This window comes from Centruroides vittatus, unplaced genomic scaffold (assembly GCF_030686945.1).
Source record: "Centruroides vittatus isolate TY-2023 unplaced genomic scaffold, ASM3068694v2 contig_3060, whole genome shotgun sequence".
In the NCBI taxonomy this organism is placed as follows: Eukaryota; Metazoa; Arthropoda; class Arachnida; order Scorpiones; family Buthidae; genus Centruroides; species Centruroides vittatus.
This window is the reverse complement of record NW_027121964.1, coordinates 770,106-791,666: the sequence shown is the minus strand read 5'-3', so window position 1 is coordinate 791,666 and position 21,561 is coordinate 770,106. Positions and strand designations below refer to the sequence as shown.

Sequence of the window (21,561 nt, the reverse complement as noted above, 5' to 3'; positions counted from 1 at the left end):
TACTTCCCCTACAGGGAGAAGTGTTAACAACCTCTCCCCCACAGAGGGAATTTCGAAAAATCCCTTCTTAGTGTATGTTCTCATGACGTACCCTAACTGTGTACCAAATTTTAACTCCTAACCATTTGGGCTCTGTGCTTATTATTATTATTATCAACCCATCTCGATTATATTAATATATATAGATTACACTAGATTTTTATGTTATGAAAAAAGTTAATATGCTCATATAAATCTTATGCATATATCAGTGGCATAGCGTACGGGGGGCAGCCCACCCCAGACGGCAAAATTTCATAATAAATACACAATACACCTGTACAATACACAATAATGATGACTGTTCTTTGCCAAAAAGTTCTTTAGAATTACTGTATATTTTAGTCTTTTGAATTGAGATACCTAAATAAGGGGGCAGAGAAATTTTCCTCTGCCCCGGGCGGCTGACACCCATGCTGACGACCACTGGCATATATATATATATATATATATATGTTTCGTGATTTTTTTAATCAATAAATAATGTTACAATTTGTAATTTTATTATTATACTGCTGTTTAATAATGAGTGTTTTAATAATGAATAAACAACATATTAAAATCTACTATGTAAAGTAAAAAGGTAAAGTATACAGCTACTTATACTTAACCATTTTATAAAACAAAAATAGATTTTGTAAAAAGTAAAGCAAAATTCCTCAAAATGTAACCCAAATTATTTTTAAAACAACCCAAAAAGTAGTAGCCTAGAAGACTACTAATATTTTGGGCTACTTGTAGCCCAATCTTCCAATCCCAAAACTCAGCTGTATTTTATGAAATAAGAGAAAAAAGAAGTAATTCATATGTAAGGTGACATCTGAAAATATGTTACTATTAATGCAAAGTTAGATTGGCCAGTTTAGAGTTATTCTTGATCTACTGTTTTCTTATAGAATGAAGGCAGTTCAATCTAAATGAACAAATTAACACATGAATATTCAGTTTGCACAGAACTTTCACTTCGAATTACAAAGTAGTCACATTTTGAACTAACCAAATTCCTTAACATGCAAGTCTATATCCCTGGCCAGGACAAAAGTACACTTACAAACTAATGAAATTTCAAACTACCCAAGTTCAAGTTAATGAGGGTTTCCTGTATATGAAACAAACTGAATATACAGACAACAACCATTCTTTCACATATATACTGAATTTGAATATATCATAACGAAATCCACCATCTTTGAAAATTTCCTACATCACCACTCCATCCATTACAGTTGATCCTTCCATCTTTCTTGGATGTCAAATGTGTCATCTGAATAAAAGAGATTTGATCAATTTGTCTGTTGTTTGTCTATTGACAAACTCTTTTCACTTGGTCATACATTTTTATCTTCAGCAATCAACCTGATCAAAAACATTCTTTTAGTGAATGACTTATGATTACAGTAGAGTATCGTTTATCCGAATCAATTGGGGACTGGGGTTGTTCGAATAACCGATTATGTACGAAAAAATATATTAACCTGTCCGATATTGAAATTTTTCTCCATTGCGTCTCACTTCGTGTTGAATTTTTCTACATTGCATGTCGCTTCGTGTTGAATTTTCGTCGATTTTAAGCCTAACAAAAATTTTTATAATAATAATCGAGGCTATCGTATCATTAAAAATTATCTCTTTATTTTGTACAAACAAAATAAATATGCTGAAAAATATAAAAACAAAAAATTATACTTTAGAAGTAAATCTAGTATCAAAAAAGTTCGATTCAGCACGACACAGTCCGACTGGAAAGCGTTTGGATAACTGATGTTTCGGATAACCAGTGTTCAGATAAACGACTCTCTACTGTATTAATATCCAATAAGATTCACTTAATTATATTTGAATAAAAAAGTTTTATATATATCATCAAATTTTAAAGTTTGTTCGGCATAGGTTAATTACAAATTTAGTCTGTGTGTCCCATATACTAGATTAAATATTTTTCTTTTTTAGTTTGCTAATACAAAATAGCTCTTCAACTACTAAATTAAATAAAAAACATAGTTTTATAGAAAATCTGCAAAATAATAATATTTTATTTCCATTATTATTGCAAATTTGTAATACAGCAAGTCTTAACTTAACATTGTTGACATGTTCTTGGAAACTGCAATGTTAAGCAAAACGATGTACAGAGTAATTCATTCAGGCTAAATACTTATTTTGTTCAATATCTCATGATTAAACAGTCATACCTAAATAACATTGATGTAAAAGAATGTATCTTTTACTGTTTTATCATAAAATATAGAATTGTTCTATTTTGTGTTTCATGCTTATCTTTTCATTTTATACCAAGATATTCCACATAATAAGTGTTCAGTCCCAAATGAATCACCCTGTATAATGAAATCAATTTTACCTTAGACTAAATTATATAAACATGAGTTAAATTTCTACAAAATATTTCTAATCAGGAAAAAACAATGAACTTCTAAATAAAGATATAAAACTCCTCTAATATAAAAAATTGAAATATGAGCTATACATATTTAGAGATATAGAATGACTCATTTTTTTTATCCTAAAGTAATATCATAAATGTATATTTAATATCAAAGTAACATGTACAAAATACTTAATCAAAATTATCAAGACAATAAAGCAACAGTAATATTTAGTATCTGAAATAAGAGATTTTTTTAAACATGGTATCTAGACTTAACAAATATACTTTTGTTTTAAAAGTGTAGTATATAACATTTTTACTTTTTTCCTTAAATGTGCTATATTATCATATCAAAACGAAAGCTTTGTGGTTTCTTTTTTTAATAATCTAAAGTTTTAAATTACTTTAAAATAATTTTTCACGTAATTGTGTTTACAGATTGTTGTACAGTAGATCATCAATTATCCAAAAAATCATTTAACTGAAATCAATATCACTGTGCATTAATTCCAGAAATTAAAGTTTTTTGCAATTGTCAATTTATCTTCTATAGGGCAATTGTCAATTTATCTTCTATAGGGCTGTTTATTGAGCTATCTGGTTATAAACATTAGTGTTTAGTTTTATAACAGTAAAAATAGAAAAGCACAATTAATGAAAAATGCTTCATTGTATCTATGCACAATGAAGCATTGACATGGTTAGATATGTAACCTGAAGAAATTTTTCAACTGATGAAGATCAAGCAAACAGGATTTAACAGTATTAAAAAAAATTATGTAAAATGAAGCAAAATAAGTGATTTCTTTCAAAAAAAGAACTGTAATAAATAATTTTTGCCAGAATACTGTACATTATTATTCATATTGCTATTAGATATACCATATTTTACAGACTATAAGATGCACCTTAATTTTTAAGCAATTAAAAAAAAAAAGCCTATAAGACGCTACGGACTATAAGACGCACCTGAATTTTGGATGCAATTTTTCAAAGAAAAAAGTGCGTCTTATAGTCCGTAAAATACGGTATTTTACTTTAAATTTGAAGTTTTGTCAGTGCATTGTCAATCGCAATGAAAGACTAGAATTTGTTTTTAATAAATTAGACAATTGTTTACATTATTTCTTATGTTTGTATGTATTAAATTTCTATGTCTTAACCTTTTCTTTACTAATGCACTAGAATTAAATTAATATTTTTATTTTATTTAAGGTATTTTACCCCTTTACTCTTTTCCAATCAAACATGTTACTATTACATTTTAAAAGAAAGCACAAAGCACAGCATAAATTAACAATTTTTATCAACAACTATAATATATATATTATATTGATGTCCCTAAAATAACTTAAAATTGAGGTAATCAATATAACAATCTCAGAAATAATAGATAATGCTCATAATAAAACTGAATATTGATTACAGATCCAATATTTTTTTTTTATTTTCACTTAGATTAACAATGTTATGCAATCAAATATTTTAATTTTAAATATTTTTGTATTCAAATACTTAATATACTAAAATTAAACTACTTTTTAAAAAACTAACAACTTTTTATGAAATCTATTTACTTTAATTCTTAAGTTATAATAATAATAAAATTTATGGTTACATTTTTATATAAATTTTAAAAATAAAGCACAGTGATATTTTCAATATATTATTGAAGCAATTTATTAAAATTTGCAAAGTACTTTTATAAAATATAGTTCTAAAAGAACATTATCTATTATAAAACAATAGAAAATAAAATAAGATTTGTAAGAATTTTACGATAAAAAACTTTAACTTTAGTTAATATTGTTCTAGTTAAATTTTTGTGCTATGCAATTAAAAATGGATGCAGGTGATAATCATCAATATTTTGGTAAATTATTGTTGAGAGTGAGATTGAAATTTATTTGGTACAGAGTTGATGCTATCAAAACTGCTTTAATGTAAACTTTAACATGGAAATAAAAGAAAAAAACCCATACCTCAATCCCAATTAGAATTAAAAAAGGCATCCAAGGTCCAAATGTTACACAAAAATAGTATTTTTAAAACAACAGAAGCATTTGTTATAATTTTACTACCATTTTATTCAATAAAAATTATGATAATAAATAAAATTAAGATTTTTTCTGTTCAATGAAAAAATAATTCATTAACAAATTAACTTACAATCATTGCAAAATTTACGCAAAGGTGTCCTCATATTTTGCTTTCGATTACACTCATACCAAATTTTTATCTGTTCAAAATCTTTCAATCATTTTGTCAATTTCCCAATAAAAAAAATTGAAGAAAAATTATTGCATTACTTTTGAGCTTTATTAATTATAGAATATCTCAGTTTTGGACTTAGTAATTTAATTTAAAAAATTGTTCAAACACAGTGAAATCTGTTTTTCTTTTTGTGTTCTTGAAATATTTTTTTTGCAATAAAATTATAATCTACAGACTTCACTGTAAAAATCAGAAAACTAAATAGTAAAAATCCAATATAGCATAATAACTATTAAATGCACACACACTGTTATTTAAAACAAACAACTTATTAAATTTTTTTACATTAATTTTTTCAAATTACTTATTTTTTGCTATAGTGAATTTAAACTAAATTTAAATCAAAACATACTTTGAGAAATGACTGGATTTTGTGAAAAAGGGTAAACTTAGTATGCTTTCATAAAGGGAAATTAATTGTTTACATAAAAACATAAGTGTGGTGCAATTCACTGAAAGAAAATTGCAGGTTTAAATTACTTAATATTAAAATATCTATAATTTATAAAATGTCATCACTGAAAACAAATCTATTTAAATAATGCTAAAATAATTTTGGTTATATACACAAAATTTTACTGTCAAATAATTTATTATTTATTCTAACCTCTATTAATTAAAAACATTATCAATTTCAATTTTTTCGTTATTTTGAATTTAACAAGGAAAAAAATGCAAATTTTGATGTGTAACAATAAAATTTTATTAATATGAAGATAAAATAAATGACTTTCCACATACCATATTTATTTGTATAAATTGCATAATTCATAAAAATATATTGATTTTTAAGATATTTTGGCATTTTTCCAAGAAGATTATGCAAATTTTCACTTTTCAAATATTATATGTTATTATTTACCAATGAACATTATATGTTCATTATTTGTAATCAATCTATTTGCTAACTACTAATAGAATTTCGTGAATATAAATTATGAGATTAGTATAAATATAGTAAAATTAAGTTTATTATACAGTAATGTCTTGTTTAAAACCAGGAAATCTTGACACATCAGACCAGTATAAATGAAGATTAAATTATGTTAATTTAATTTGTTAGTTTGAAATAAAAAAAAAATTGAGACTCAGTCATGAAATACAAAAAAAGTCTAATATACAGGGTGTTTTTTTTCATCTTGAGACAATGAAATAACTTATTTGGATCTCATTATTTTGAGAAAAAGGTATCTAGAAAAGTTGTAGGGTTTTGAAGGCCCAATCAATTGGTGACCTTGGATGTGACCTTGACCTTCAAGGTCATTTAAAGGGTCAAGTCCGTTTTTTCAATGGGAACACATATTTTTGACTTTGGCAATGGAAAGAGCGGGAAATTTCACAACCAGATTGACCTAGACCATAAGGTCAAAGGTATAAGGTCACGATTATTTTAAGGTTTAAATTATAAGCTTTTTCTAATGGGAAACCATGCTTTTTATTACTAGAATGGGCAGGGAGGTAAAGTTACATTTTTTCATGACATTATTACTTTGACCTTTATAAGCATTCACTACTTTTAGCACTATTCAGGAGTAACAATGTGGAAGTAGTAGTTTTCTGCTCCCTTTGAGATGCTTATTTTCAGTGAGTCCCTTTACCTCTCATTATCGTGGTGCTTGTTTTTTGAGAGTCACCTTACTTCTTGCCATTTGCTGAAATGCTGGTTTCGGGAAAAATTTTATAACAAAGGTTCAAAATAATGCCATTCCACTTCGATGCATTTGTTGAGCCGTGCTTAAAATTATCACACTTGAGATGACCTTCAGAGGTCAAATTTGGGGCACTCAAGGTCGTGGCTGATTGTGAAATTTCCTGCTCTTTCCATGTAAATGTAACTTTTACCTCCCTGCCCATTCCAGTAATAAAAAGTATGGTTTCCCATTAGAAAAAGCTTATAATTTAAACCTTAAAATAATCGTGACCTTTGACCTAAACCATAAGGTCAAAGGTATATCTGGTTGTGAAATTTCCTGCTCTTTCCATTGCCGGGGTCAAAAATGTGTGTTCCCATTGAAAAAACAGACTTGACCCTCAAATGACCTTGAAGGTCAAGGTCACATCGAAGGTCACCAATTGATTGAGCCTTTGAAACCCTACAACTTTTCTAGATACATTTTTCTCAAAATAATGAGACAAAGTTATTTCATTGTCTCAAGATAAAAAAACACCCTGTATATTAAACATCATACAGAAACATATTCTGTAATAAAAATAAATGAATCCATATGAGTATAATCATATGGTCATGAATATTTAAGTTACAGCAATTCTCCTCCTCAAAATTTTTATTATCTTTTATTTCATCAAGTTTTTCATAATTGTTGTTTATAGATCATATTTAAATCACTACAAACGATTACATAACTTCCATCCTTTCTTTTAATGTTATAACTTTATCTGACCTTTTAGCCATATTTTCACTAGCAGTTGCATTATTATTATACAGGATTCATCTTTACTTTTTATTTTTTATTACTTTATTTATCAACAAAGTATTAGAAAGGTGACGTCATTTAGGCACTATGATCATCTCCAAGCAAATAACAAATTAGCTCCAAAATAAAAACAAATATGAAATTTTTGTTTTAAAACATGAATTTATAAAATAAAATTATGGCATAATTAATATACATAATAAACTGTTGTAAAGTAGCACAGATAATTATAAAATCTTAATAGTATTAAACTTCACAGATTAAGACTTAAAAATTACTTAATTTAAAAAGATTAGAATATACTGTAGCCACTGTGCAGAGAATGAACATACCAAATCAAAAGCTAATAAATGCAACTTTACTAAAAACATCTGTCCAGTAACTGTGTAGAAATTTTCTTGGCAAGAGAGATGCAATGTAAATTATTTCAATATTTCGAGGGAAAAAAAATGTAGAAAAATTTTCAAACTCAGCTTTCAGTATATAAGAAGAAATTATAATAGTAAAGGTAACAAACTGCAATAGACCCATTGTAATTTGTTATCTGATATATTTGTTAAGATGCAGGAATCTCTCTTCTAAAACATACTACATACAACAACAACAAATTATAAAAAAATTACTATATTTTTGCATTTATTCATGTTATAAAGTAAAACTTGTCTAAAAACAGACCCTTTACAAAACAGAAACCTGTGTACATGAAAAATGAATCTCTGAACTTGTCTAAAGCATACAAAAGACATCAGGTATCAACTGTATAACCCAAATAAAAAAAAATTGTTTTTCAGTATAACAGCAGCTAACTTTTTAAAAATATTTTAAATAAACAGAATAAAAATTATTCAAATTATACTGGACTCTCCAGATAGTATGTAGCAATTTTTAGAGAAAATAAAAAATAATTCACTGATGCCTTGTACTTCAAATCTAATTCATTCCAAGAGACCATTTGAATTCTGAATCATTTGAAGTCTGAACAACTTTCCTATTAGAAATAATAGAAAGCAAATTAATCCATTCCCAAAAAACAATACCTATTTCATAAACTTAAAACAGAAAATACATATAATTTAAGGTAAAAATAATAATAAAATACCTTGATAATAAATTAAAAAATGAAAATAATAAATCAACTATATAAATACTGTAAAATAAAATGGAAATTGCATTTACTAGTCATATACTGTTCACTTTGTCATCTCAAATATGGCTGCCAGATGGACCACGTGTACAGCTTTGAAGCTTCATGATCACTTCCTTTTTTGTCTCAACTGTTGATATAACTTTCCTCTTAGACTTATTACCATTGTTTCCACACACTTATTTGATACCATGGTTAATAAATAAAGATTATATTGGGTTGAACAGAGATTATCCATATTTTTAACAGCTATCATTACTTAACATAGATGTGTGATTTAATTATAACAGTTATGAAATATAACACATTACTGCTAATCGTAGATTGTATTCTTTGATTAGAAGCTTAAACTTTTTAATTTGCATTTCATTTGAATAAAATCAATTTAAGTTGTCTTAACATAATAAGCATATCAGGCATATTATGCTTTATGAGTTTTGGAAAAGATGTAATGCTGTACAAACAGTATAAAAATTTGTGATATGTACAAGGAAGATGTTCTTAAAATTTAAACATGTCTAATGTGGTTTAGAAGATTCTGTTCAGGAAATTTAGAAAAGAATAAAAAACAAAGGGTACCCAAAAGCTGCCAATAAAGAAAGAATACAGGAAGAAATTGTTAAACATTGACAAATAACACTTAATATATATAACCACAGATACCAAAAATAAAGTAAAAAAAGCCCTATCATACTAGCTTATGAGAGCAAGAAAAACTTGAGTGCACAACAGATTGCATTTATACTTTGAGTGTATTTTTTCACTGTGTACACAGAAGTTTGAAGAATCATTCAAACCCAAAGTAAATTTTTGTCAAATTTAGCATTTGAACTCTGAAGTGTTTTAAGTATGAGATACCATTACATTTTAAAATTTATACTTTGCTCTCATCAGTGAATTATGCACCATTGTTTTTAATGACTTCTTGCCATCTATTTGGCAGTTTCCTAATTCCATCTTGAAAGAAATTTTCTGTTTTCAGTGTGAAAAACTGCAAGTGATTTTTGTAGGCCTCCAGATTTTCAGTTTTACTACAAAGGGAATTCTGCATGAACTGGAATAAATGACAATCCAATTGCTGCAAAGTTGGATAAACAAGATGGGTGAGGTAAAACTTTCCATTCATATTTCCAGCAATTTTTGTTGCATTTTCAAAGAGATGTGCAGTCTGGCATTGTCATGGTAAAATATGACACCCTTCCTGTTCGCCAATTTGGAACATTTGGATATTGCCATCTTCAGTTGATCAAGTTGAGATTAGTAACTATCTGAATTGATTAATTGGTTTTGTGAAAGAAGCTCATAATACACAATTCCATTTCAGTTCCACCAAATACACAGCATAAGTATTTTGGATACATGGATATCAGAGCATCTTTTAGGTTAAAATCACCCACTTTGAATTTAGCAAACCATTTGTAAACTGCTGATTTGTAGGTTTTTGAAAAAAATGACTCCACACATTTTCCAAATCTGTCAGAATGCATGAGTACTGTTGCTATGAAATACACCTTAGCTGCTGTTGGGTCTAAGAGCAGAACTTGATTCTAGATCTATAGATTTCCAATCAAACAAAAAAAATCAATGATCCTGTTTTCTATTCCCTTCAGTACATCCATTGAGGTGGTTCCTGGTAACATGCAAATGGAATTAATTGATTTGCAATGCAACAATACTGCTTAAACTGTTAGATTACTTTAAATTTTTAGTTTATAACTGAATATCTTCTATGTTCCTATACTGTCTCAAAAAAAACTGTTAGATTTCTACTTCAAATATCATGACAAGAACACTTTTCCAAATTTCTGATCACATGCCCTGAAAATGGTCTCTCTTTTTGAAAGCACTTATGTCTGCAAACAGTTATTTTCCAGAATGAAGGATGTTAAATCCAAATCAAAAATGCATACTTGGAAAACTCACTTCAAATTGCTATATCCCATACCAAATCTGATATTGATAAATTAGTGAAAAATAGAGAGTATCAAATTTCTCATTGAAAATTCTTTTACTTTATACATGCTCATTAGTTGTACAAAAAATTAAACTTTTAGATTTCAAATCGAAAATATGTTTAGTTTTTTTGTTTTTCATTAAATTTAAATTAACTATATACTTTCATTGCAAAGGAATCTTTTTGAAAAAGATAAACATTAATGAACAATAATTAATTATATGAATAACAGATATAGGGTTGATATATATGTAAATATATGTAAGTGGTTATGCATCCCCCAAAGCTTTCAACAAGTAAATATATGGCTCTTCAGACAAAAAGTTGAAGACCCATGGACTAGACTAAACTATAAATCACACACAACCAAATATATCAATTTTTAGATTCCTACAATTAAAAGGAATTTTATTAACAGAATTAAACTGAATCAATTACTGCATTTTTGTAAAATTATATTTTCTTCAAAACTGTCATTTGTGATTGAAAGCCATACAGGACGAACTTGCACAATGCATTCACTTGCAAATTCTTTTAGTTTAACTTTTATCAAAAGAATACAAGTATCATAAAATTCAGTTTTTTAAAGAATATAAATTCTGATCCTATATTTGAAAAAATAACCAGAAAGGCTACTTTCAAAAGATTATTAATATTTCAAATTTTTAGTTTATAACTGAATACCTTCTATGTTGTTCCTATATTGTCTCAAATTTTAAACAATTTAAGTATATATATGATAAGATATTTCTCATTTCTTTTAACATGTATATATTGTGTGTTTGTGTGCACATGTGATTTCTTTACATTAAATATTCATCACACAAATATATTAGGTCTTTCCAATGAAAAATGAACATTAAAAATTCATCCAATATCTGAAAACTTATGTATTACTAAGTTCTTAACATTCCTTCAGGTCTTCAAATGAAATTAATGAAAGATAATTCTTCTAGTAAAAATACTAGAATTAGACAATTAAGATTTCATTTACTAAGCCTAAATTTTGGCATTTTTTTTAGTAATTTCAATCACACAGGGATACATTAACTGAATATGTAGATTTTATTTTTGTATACGAAAATGCATTTTGGGTTCTATTAAAAAAAACTTTTATAAAATAAATAATAAATAAAAGTACTCAGTACATCTCAAAAATTAAAGCATGTACAAGTTTTCAGGTAGAGCTAAATAGAGAAATTTTAACACAGAATTTTCAAATTAAATGTTTATCCAAATAAAGTAATAGAACACTGGCTAAACAACATTAATACAGAAAAATACATTACGTGGTTCAAATAATCTATAACAAATTTAATTTCATCTCCATAGTTCTTGAAACAGTTAAAAAGTTATTATAACTATACATTATTATTCTTGCTCCTGTATTTAATATTATTATTAAAAATATGTTAAAAACTAAAGAAATTATTAACCAAAAATCTGATATACAAAATAACATTATATACAAAATTTTTTGCAGTTGCTAACCAAAATATCAGTACATAGACAAAATTGGAAGAGTATTAAAAATCAGAATAAGAGAACATTTATGCACAATAAAATATAATTACACCAATTCAGCAGTTGTCATACATTGTAACAAGGAAGATTGTGAGGTCTCACTAGATGATGTTAAAGTTCTCTAAAAGGAAACTATATGAGCATTTAGAAATTATTAAAATAACAGAAAATAAAATTAATTTAAATGAAGGTATAGCCATTAGTGAGATCTGGCAACCATTACTACATAATTGGTAGAGTCCATTCTCCAATGAACTCTACTACTTATGTATGTAGTGGACTTCTAATCTTAATTCCTTCCTCCCTTCTCCCATCCATTTATAATACAGTGTTGTAATAATGTCAATTTTGTTGATTCTCATACAGTGCAATTTTATGTTTTTATGATTGTTTAAAACCTTTTAATTTTTTAAAGCCAACTTTATTTTTTAAATCTTATCAATTGTACTTTTATTCATATACAGGTATAGGCAATTTATGATGTTTAATTTTTTTAAATGTTATTTTATTTATTTTAAAGGTTTTTCAATATATCCAGTTTAATTGCCCAGTTTTTAATACCAATCTGTTAATTAAATAATCAAATACGATAAGTAAAAAATTTAAGTAAACTGTGTATGTGAAGTAATTTAATATTAATTTTTGTTTAATAAAATCTGTAAAAAAGGACTAAAGAGGAGTTAATAGAACCCAAATTGCATTTCCAAATACAATAAAAAAGTTTACATATTCAATTAATGTGTCCGTGTGTGAATGAAGTTATTTAAAAAAAAAAAAGCCAAAATTTACGCTTAATAAATCAAAAAAAACTAGTGACAGAAATGATCAACCAATTAGGATATCAACTTCATTATTAACAAGTACAAGAGCAATGACTAAAAACATCCTTGTTAACTTGCTAGATATTGTTTAAATATCCAATATGCTGATTTTGCTTCTGATTTATTAGTAATTTCTATTTTCTATTGATTTATCTTCATACATTTAAAAATTGAACAGGTTTATAATATGTATTAAAAATTAAGTTGTTGTAAAATTTTTTAAATATCAGTTCATAGTTTAAGTCACTGTTGTCTTAATTAATAAAATCAATTTGGATAATAATAATGATGTAATTAAATAAACTGGCAATATTTGTGACTTTAATATAAAATAATATAACTGACAATGCTTTAACAATTTCAATAGAATTTAAAATATACACATTTAAAAATTCTGAAGAAAAAATAGAATAAAATATAAAGATTCTATTATCATTAAAATTTCCATATTCTATTTTATAGAAATTTTTGTTCAAATATTTTTATCAATATATACATATAAATATGGCAATGCTTTTTAACTGCAATCAATTACTACAGACCATTATGATGATGATGAAATTTATCTACATTAAACATATTAAATTATTTCTAAATGCTTCCTGACATCAACTTAATAAAATTGATAATATTTATAATCCAAAATATTATTTTAATAAAATTTAATCTGAAAAATATGTTCAAAATAAAAATTAATGAACTCCCTTCATAAGTTAAAAGAATGATTAAGGTAAAATTAAATTATCAAATAGTTGCATTTCTTTGTAACTTCTACTGGAAGAATATAGTTAGTTTCCATTACTTTCAAAATACCTGTAATAAAGTTTGTATTAACAATTACTGATTACTTTTAGAATTGCAATGGCTTTACAGAAACTTTTCAAAGCTCAAAAGTCATTTCATTTTTATAACAACAAATTATAAATTGATTACTCACATCTTTGCGAAGTCTGTTTATGTTCGAACCACCTTTTCCAATAATTGCACCAGCATTCTAAGTGAATCAATAATAATTTATTATAATCAATCATTTAGTTAATGAAATAAAAATATTTTACTTCAATTAACTATTTATTAATCCCGCTTAAAAACTAAGGATTTTTTTATAAAAACTTAATTCTAATAGGTGGAAAAATGAACAGGTCTAGATTTGGTCACTAGGTGGTATTCTAATTATGCTTCACTTCCTGTTTAGTTATCTTTACTCTATCATTGCTGTTTTGCCACATTTTGCAGTCTAAACAAGTATCTACAGCATAATGAAATAGTATAAAATTTGCTCTAAGGCAGTGATTCCCAATCTTATTCATTAGCATATGCATTGGCAGCCTATTCATTAAATTGTACTTTCCAACTAGAAAAGTATTTGTAATAATAATTGCTGTTGTTTCGAATTCATGTTATAACTGTAAATAAATAATTCAATAATGGGATTAAAAAAGCAATGACATAATAAGATGAACAGACCTTATATATATTTACATTCAGAATAAACTACATAAAAAATTACATTATGTTAATTAATACATTGCATTTGTTACTTTAATTTATTAATAACTAGCAGATGAGCCCTGCATTGCTTAGGCAAAACATAACAGTAGCAAAGATTAAGATTTTTAGATTATTTTGTACTTCTAACCCTTCTATTATATTATATTATAGTATTTGTTTTATATTTACAAAGATTACCTTACGTAAGGGTTTATCACACCAAATACCTAAAAAGTGCCCAATCTAACACATTTTAAAATTCTTTAAAAAATATGTGGCAAAAATATAAACACTATTACCACACAAAAGCAATTATTTTTGCAATTTTTAATTTTTCAAAATGTGTTAGATTGGTCATCAGGTGCAATAAAATAACCTTTGCAATTATATAAATCAAATACTCTAATATAACAAACATTAAAACAAATACCATATAAAAAAATTTGGTTATTTAAGCCTACCATTGTCATGTTTATCACCTTGGTTATTTAAGCCTACCATTGTCATGTTTATCACCATACTCAGATGGTATGAAATGGCACACTTTCATCAATGGTCAAGTAGACACCAATTAAAAATATATCATCTTAAAAAATTTAACATATATTTTTTCTAATGTTAACTCTAAGAAACTTCCACTCACAACCAAATATCAAATGGTAATCTGCCAACAAATCAAATTTCGCAAAAAAACAACCAAATATTTAAACTCTGCATCCTCAAAAACCTCTTAAAACATATTTTTTGCTTGCCTGTAACCTTGTATTATATAAGTTTCCTATTTGAATGCCACCATACCTCTGGTCCAATAGAAAGAAGGAACTGTTGCAGAAGGGGGTTGAAGTAATTCAGCTGAAGTAGTTGTTGACCTCCCAGAAGAGAGGATGGTCAATGACTGCTACTTAATACTGGTCTACTATTAATATTTGGAAAGTGATCCATGTTGATTGGTTGTGATGGTCACACACATGATCGAAGTTGCTAACCTTAACATCCGAAATACTTCACATGACTTGTTTAAATAAAACTATCTTGTAAAAATGCAAAAATAATTGCTTTTGTGTGGTAATAAAGTGTTTATACTTTTGCAACAGATTGTATAAACTATTTGGAAAGTATATTCTCATAAATATTGCATTTATAGAAAAATTATTTGGCTGCAATTTGAAAAAATTGTAGTCTATAAATTCCAACTGTTGTCCATCTGTTCTTCCTTAATCTCAAGGGACAGATGAAAATCAAGACCAGATGTGAAAAGTTTAAGAGCAGGAGGCCCAGGGTTAACTATATATGAACTTCCAGTTTAAACTGGAAGTCACATTACTTCAATTCAAAAATTTCCCCTTGAAAAAAGTTAGATAGATAACCAGCAAGACTGTATTGCTAACAGGAAAAGTATGACATACAGGGCAAGACCACCACTAAAAAAATTGAGAACACTGTGACAAAAAGTTGCAGTTTGGCATTGCGATGATGTCAATAAATAATTGTTTGTAAGAATTAGTTTGGTTTATTTGATTATGAGGACATAACACGAGTGATCAGCCAAGGGGGATGCCTCCCGGAAAGACTCTTATTGGAAGCTGACTCTATTTAGGTGTTACATGAAGAAAACCTGGAAAACTCCACGTGGCCAGTCCACTAGCCATGTCCAAAACCAATTAATTACCTACTTGAGTTTGGTGGTTTTATGCACTTGGCTACTGGATGGCACTTATTAAAATTAAGAAAGTACCATTCAAAAATGAAAAACCCAAGTTGTTAGATGTGGAAAATTAAATACTTTTCACAGGGTAACACTTTCAATTCCATGCAGGAAAGTGCTAGGTGCTACCTGTCACAATAATCATATAGTGCATCTATTTCACACTGTATCATTGTCACAGTAATTAAGTGACTAATATATATTTTTAAAATTATATCCTTTTTATAAGAATTATATTTAGTTTATTATTTTTTTAAATTTCTTTCCAACAGATGACACAACATGTAAATCAACAATCAAAGGTAGATAGAAATTAATCGATTTACAGAAATCCAATAGATATTTTGGGGTAGGATATACATTATTATCTAAGTTAAAGGAATGTAAACATAACTGCAGAGTTTCATAGGAATTAGTCAAATGGACTAGGAGTATATAGCGAACAAGCAAACAAACATCCTCATTTATTAATATAAATTAAAAAAGCTTTTAAAAATATTATTTTAAAACATATTAAACACACAAAAATTGTCCAGTGCAATCCTTAAGTTCATTTTGATACATACACAAAATAGTTTTTGAAATCAGGTTCAACTGATGTAGTGTTAAATCTAAAGAAGCATTCAAACAGAACTACTTTTTTGTTTTTTTACAGGAGTGAGAAAACCCTCTCCACCAACTCCAGATCTGTAAATGGTAATAGAAACTTATACTTTCTGAGAAAGCTGTTCATATTCTCTGCTCATGTCTGCCTAAGAGTTAAAAGATTTTTCTTCGAATTCAGGTTTTAAAGCAGTATCAGTCAGAAGTTTCAATCTTTTTCTTATAATTTGATAGCTCAAATGTATTATTCTTCTAAGGGATTTGCAATCCAATTGTTCTCCAGGTTTTGAGAAGTATTCCTTGAAAGATGATGTTAGATTTTTTTAAGTGTTTAGATATGAGTATTTCCTCACTCATTTCCTGAGAGAGCTGTAGCTTATTCTCTGATGAAATTGTGGAAAGTTTCTAATACACCAGATAGATCATTCTCAATACATGATCTTCAAAAATCCATTTTTTAAATCTTAAATATTCAACTTTGAAACTTTGAAGATCATTAGCAAACTGTGAACTGCTGGGGAGGTAAGAGGAAGTCATCACCTTCCTTTCCAGGAACAGGTCTTTGACCAGTTCACTTGTCAAGATGGCTAGTTTACGATTTGCAGTCATGAAAGTCAGGACTCTTCTTGTCGGGTGAGTGCAGGGGAGGTGAGATGGGGTCACATGCTTTGTGATGGGAAAATCGGTCAGGTGATTGATTGTTGTAGGCGAAAAAGGTTATAGGTGTTCCCAGGACCAAAACAAATGACGAATTCGGATGTTAACTATAAACTTTACATCATTACAGCGTAAGAATGTTTTCCTTTGGAAAGAAGGGTTATAAAAATTCCCACAAACTCCGTTGTTTGTTTCATTAGAATTAATTTTAAAAAATCCGATAAAATTCCGATCTCACAAAACTATTCTGAAGTGCCAAATTCAGATTATTTGTAGAAAAATATCTGATAAGTATGCAACAGCCTGAAGCCAACCAGTTATGTAACTAGAAGCAAGTTGAGAGAAATATTGTATGGCAAAATAATTTTCAATTGTATAATGTGTCTTCTCTGTAAATTTCTGAACTGTCATAGCACTCCAATACACTACCAGGCACATCTTTATCAGAAAATAGTGCATGCTTTACATTGTGTTGATTGCATCTGAAATAATAAGCTTAACTTCACCTTTTACAGTATTAGATGATGTCAAGCTTACAATTTTGAATAATTGTACAATAATAATAGCACACTGATACAGCCTAAATTATATGGCTAAAATTATTCTTACCAGTCAACACAGTATCCAGCAAGAATGAAAAATGATTAACTTACAATGGAATTTTGTTATAATCACCACTTTCTTTTATTCTTAAACTTTTATTATGCTAAATTGAAATTTGTTAGTGACATTTGTTAAACCAAAACATTTTTACATTAAGATTTATAGTAAATTGATGGAAGATTTAAACATTATATAAAATTATTTATTTATATAACAATTTTATTTTACCACGTTCATTACAATGACATTTTATGCATTTTTGTGTGTGTGTGTATATACACACACACACACACACACACGCATAAAATGCCATTATAATAAACATGGTAAAATACATATATTACCATGTTCATTATTTTTATTGTGTATATATATATATATAATAAAAATATATAATGGTTAGCTGTTTAATATATATTAACAGCTAACCAACTCATTGCATAGCATATGCACTCTTTATGCAGTATAGAAATGTTTATTTCTGTTACAAGCTGTAACAGTGCAGTGCTTTTTTATTTAAGTATTATAAATGAAAATGGACAGAGATGCCAAAAAATATTAGATGAAGAAATGTTTTAGTTCATAAAAAGTAATTTTTATGGCATTTGTTTCATATGGTATACATCATCAATAAAAATATGTTCTTTTAAAAAAGAAATGTAAAATAGAATGAATAAAAACTCCTTAGAAAACGTGACAAAAAAAAAATTCTAATTTAGTAAAGCACAAAATTTTTCTTTCTGAAAATAGTAATTATCAATTAAAAATAAAACTTATCATATTACTAAATTAGTATAAATTATTAAATATTTGAAATAATTACCTTGCTTTGTAACAAAAATCTAACATCCACAGCACGTCCTCTGCTACGTGCACGTTTATGGGAAATTTCACTCCCTTCATTTTCTTCAGTTGCCATACGTTTTGCTGAACCTAAATTTTAAATATTTCAAATTAAAATTTAATTTAAATAATTTTATAAGTATTTTAATTAAAAAAATGTATTCATTAAATCCCATTAAATCATTATCTTTAATTTTCAGAAAAAATTCAAAAACAAATATATTCAATCAATTGTCAATCAATCAATCATTTATTGTATGAACTATTAGCTTGTTACAAGGGAGTAACAGAAACAAAAATAACGATAATATTTAACAAGTTAATAATTTAATACAAAATAACACAAAGTAAAATATAGAATAATAATCAAATTTTGAAAAGTACATTATATTAATATCTTTCCAAGACTTAAACCTTAGTAAATACTTATCTATACTAACTTTAAATTTAACACAATGGAGAAATACATGTTCCCAAGTTTTGTGTACTCGCATAATACAGTTACTACATATTTTTTCAGGATCTATTGTTAATCTGCTATTATACATTAGGATATAATTTTGACCGCATCTCAAATGAAGAATTAATCATTTAACATAATTATTTATATCCATAAGCAAATAATCTTCACACACAAATGTCGTTTTAATGCTACAATATAATTGGAAGTGTTTATTCTTTTCTAACAGAGACCAGTCTCCTTGTATACTTTGTTCACAGCACAGTTTTATAATTAGCAGTTGATAACATTTGATCAAGTGAGGATCCTGAGACAGCCATAAAAAATAAACTAAGTCTATCCAACAGATTTTGCAATGCCGACACCCAATTCTACGTGCAATCCTTTGTCATTGAACACAATCTGTGAAGTTTATCATATGCTAGTTTAACATAGCTTTTGTCATCTAATTTTAAGAGATGTATCTAAAATAAAATTATTACTTTTATTGTAATTACTGACATTCTAGAGACTCCAAACTCCACTTGCAGCATATACGTGAAATTTTATTGTATAACATGCAAATTTTTCTAAAATATAAAGCAAGGACAATTTCAAGTTTATCATAGTAAGTGATTGCCCATATAGGAGTGGCATAGTAATACAGATGAAATCATTAAATGAAATAATTTTATATAAGTAGGAGCAGAGTTAATTTTCGCTCTTGTGAAAATAGGCTACATAGAACCCAGTGCCATTTTAGCTTTACATATACTAAGATTTTTAACCTGTAAGAATCTTCTGGAAGACAAAAACAAAACTCCCAAGTATACATAATTCGAAGCAACTTGTACAGGTTGGTTGTTCAGAAACCATCTTTCTCTGGATGACATTCGACCTCTTTTCTTAAATACTGTTATTTTTGTTTTTGAAACATTTACTGTTAACCCATAGTCACAACAAAATTCCTCTAGAATTACAATTTTCTTTTGTAACATTAGTGCATGTATTTCAACTTGATCAGAGAGAGAAATCCCAGGTAAATCAGATTTAGTAAGTTGGACTATCAAACCATTGACATGCAAATCAAAAAGCAGTGGGCTCAAAATCTCACCCTGCAAAATGCCTATGTCGACATCAAATAAATCGGTTGTTTCAGATAATATTTTTACTTTTGCAGTGGCTATATATATCAATCACAACCAAGAAACTTATACCCATTCTTTCTACAAAACTTTATGATTGACAGTATCAAAAGCAGATCAAAAATCCACAAAAACAGCATAGTGTTTTCCTCTCTTTTTTTGAAATTTTAACTGTGTGAATGCATTTAATATAAATATTTGATCTTGACAAGATCGATCAGGTCGAAAACCTGCTTGTTCCTGACACAAAATCTCATATTTAAGTAACCACTCTTCTAGTCTTTTATTTAATAAGGATGTAAATAATTTCCCAATTACAGGAACCAAGGAAATAGGACGATAATTTTTCGGGTCATCAACATCATCTTTTTTATAAATTGGTATAATTAGAGATTCAATCCAAGCTTCTGGAAAGCCACAATTTCTTTTAATACTGTAGAGTTTCAATGTGGTAAGTAAAAATTTCTCTGAAAAACATTTTAGGTATTCTGTTCAAATAAGATAAGATTCAGGTAAGGTGCCAAATTTAAAGCAATTAATTACTCTTTTTATCTCTTCCAATGTAAACTCTGAGAAACATTCTTCCCTTACTGTAAGCATTCTATGCATATCCATTGACAATTGTTCTTCATTAATATATACAAAATGATCTTTGGAGAATTTAGCAGTGTAAAAATTTAACCATCTTTCCAAAGGGATTCTTGAACTATAATTCAATAATCTTTTACATCTGTAGCAGTTAATTGTTTGCCAAAATGTTTTAGAGTTGTTACATGTCACCAGTCTTCTATTTAAGTTCAAAAAATATGATTGTTTTTTCTTTAGACATAAACATCTGTAGTCTTTTAAATAGTTTTTATATAAAATATAGTATTCATTTGCATTTGACTTTTTAGCCTTCTTAAATAACTTTCACAAAGTTTTTCTTGTGATGTAGCACTCATTATCATACCATTTATTTGTTATTTGAGTTTTACATGGTGCAGAGTTAACATTATAATTTAATCCAACAACATTGCTGCTTTAGTTATACATTCTACCAAACTTTCAGGTATGAGAGCTCCTCCATACTCATCTAATAAGACATTATCTAATCTAACAGAAAATGAAGATTTAAGTTCATCCCTCCATAGTGCACATTTACCTAAAAGTTGTCTATTAAAAAGACCAGATGATGCTAATGTTAGTTGTTAGTAAAACTGGTGAATGATCTGAGCCTATCTCAGTTAAAACACTTAAATCATTGACAACACAAAAATATATTTCTTGTGTATCACAAAATCAATGGCACTTTCTCCTTTTATTACATGATAAATAAAATTACCTTCTTCATCTCCTGGTAATAAACCATTTAAACAAACAAGATTGTTGTCCTCACAAAAATGATATAAGATTTTTCCTCTATCATTAACAATTTGAGCCTTTGAGGCTCTTAGAGCACTTTGCCAGACCCCAGTAAAACATGACAAATAATCAGAGTGTCCCATTTGAGCATTAA

The 21,561-nt window shown here is 27.4% G+C and overlaps 1 protein-coding gene across 2 annotated transcripts in view; it reads right to left on the bottom strand.

Moving 5' to 3' along the window:
• Positions 1-21,561, bottom strand: part of HnRNP-K (Heterogeneous nuclear ribonucleoprotein K) — a 137,215-nt gene that overhangs the window by 102,707 nt on the left and 12,947 nt on the right. For both annotated transcript variants that reach the window (XM_067267561.1, XM_067267562.1), the window contains exons 3-4: positions 18,460-18,569; positions 13,515-13,571 (exon numbers count right to left, since the gene is read on the bottom strand). In XM_067267561.1, the coding sequence (XP_067123662.1) occupies positions 13,515-13,571; positions 18,460-18,569 (167 nt within the window). The remainder of the gene's footprint in view (positions 1-13,514; positions 13,572-18,459; positions 18,570-21,561) is intronic.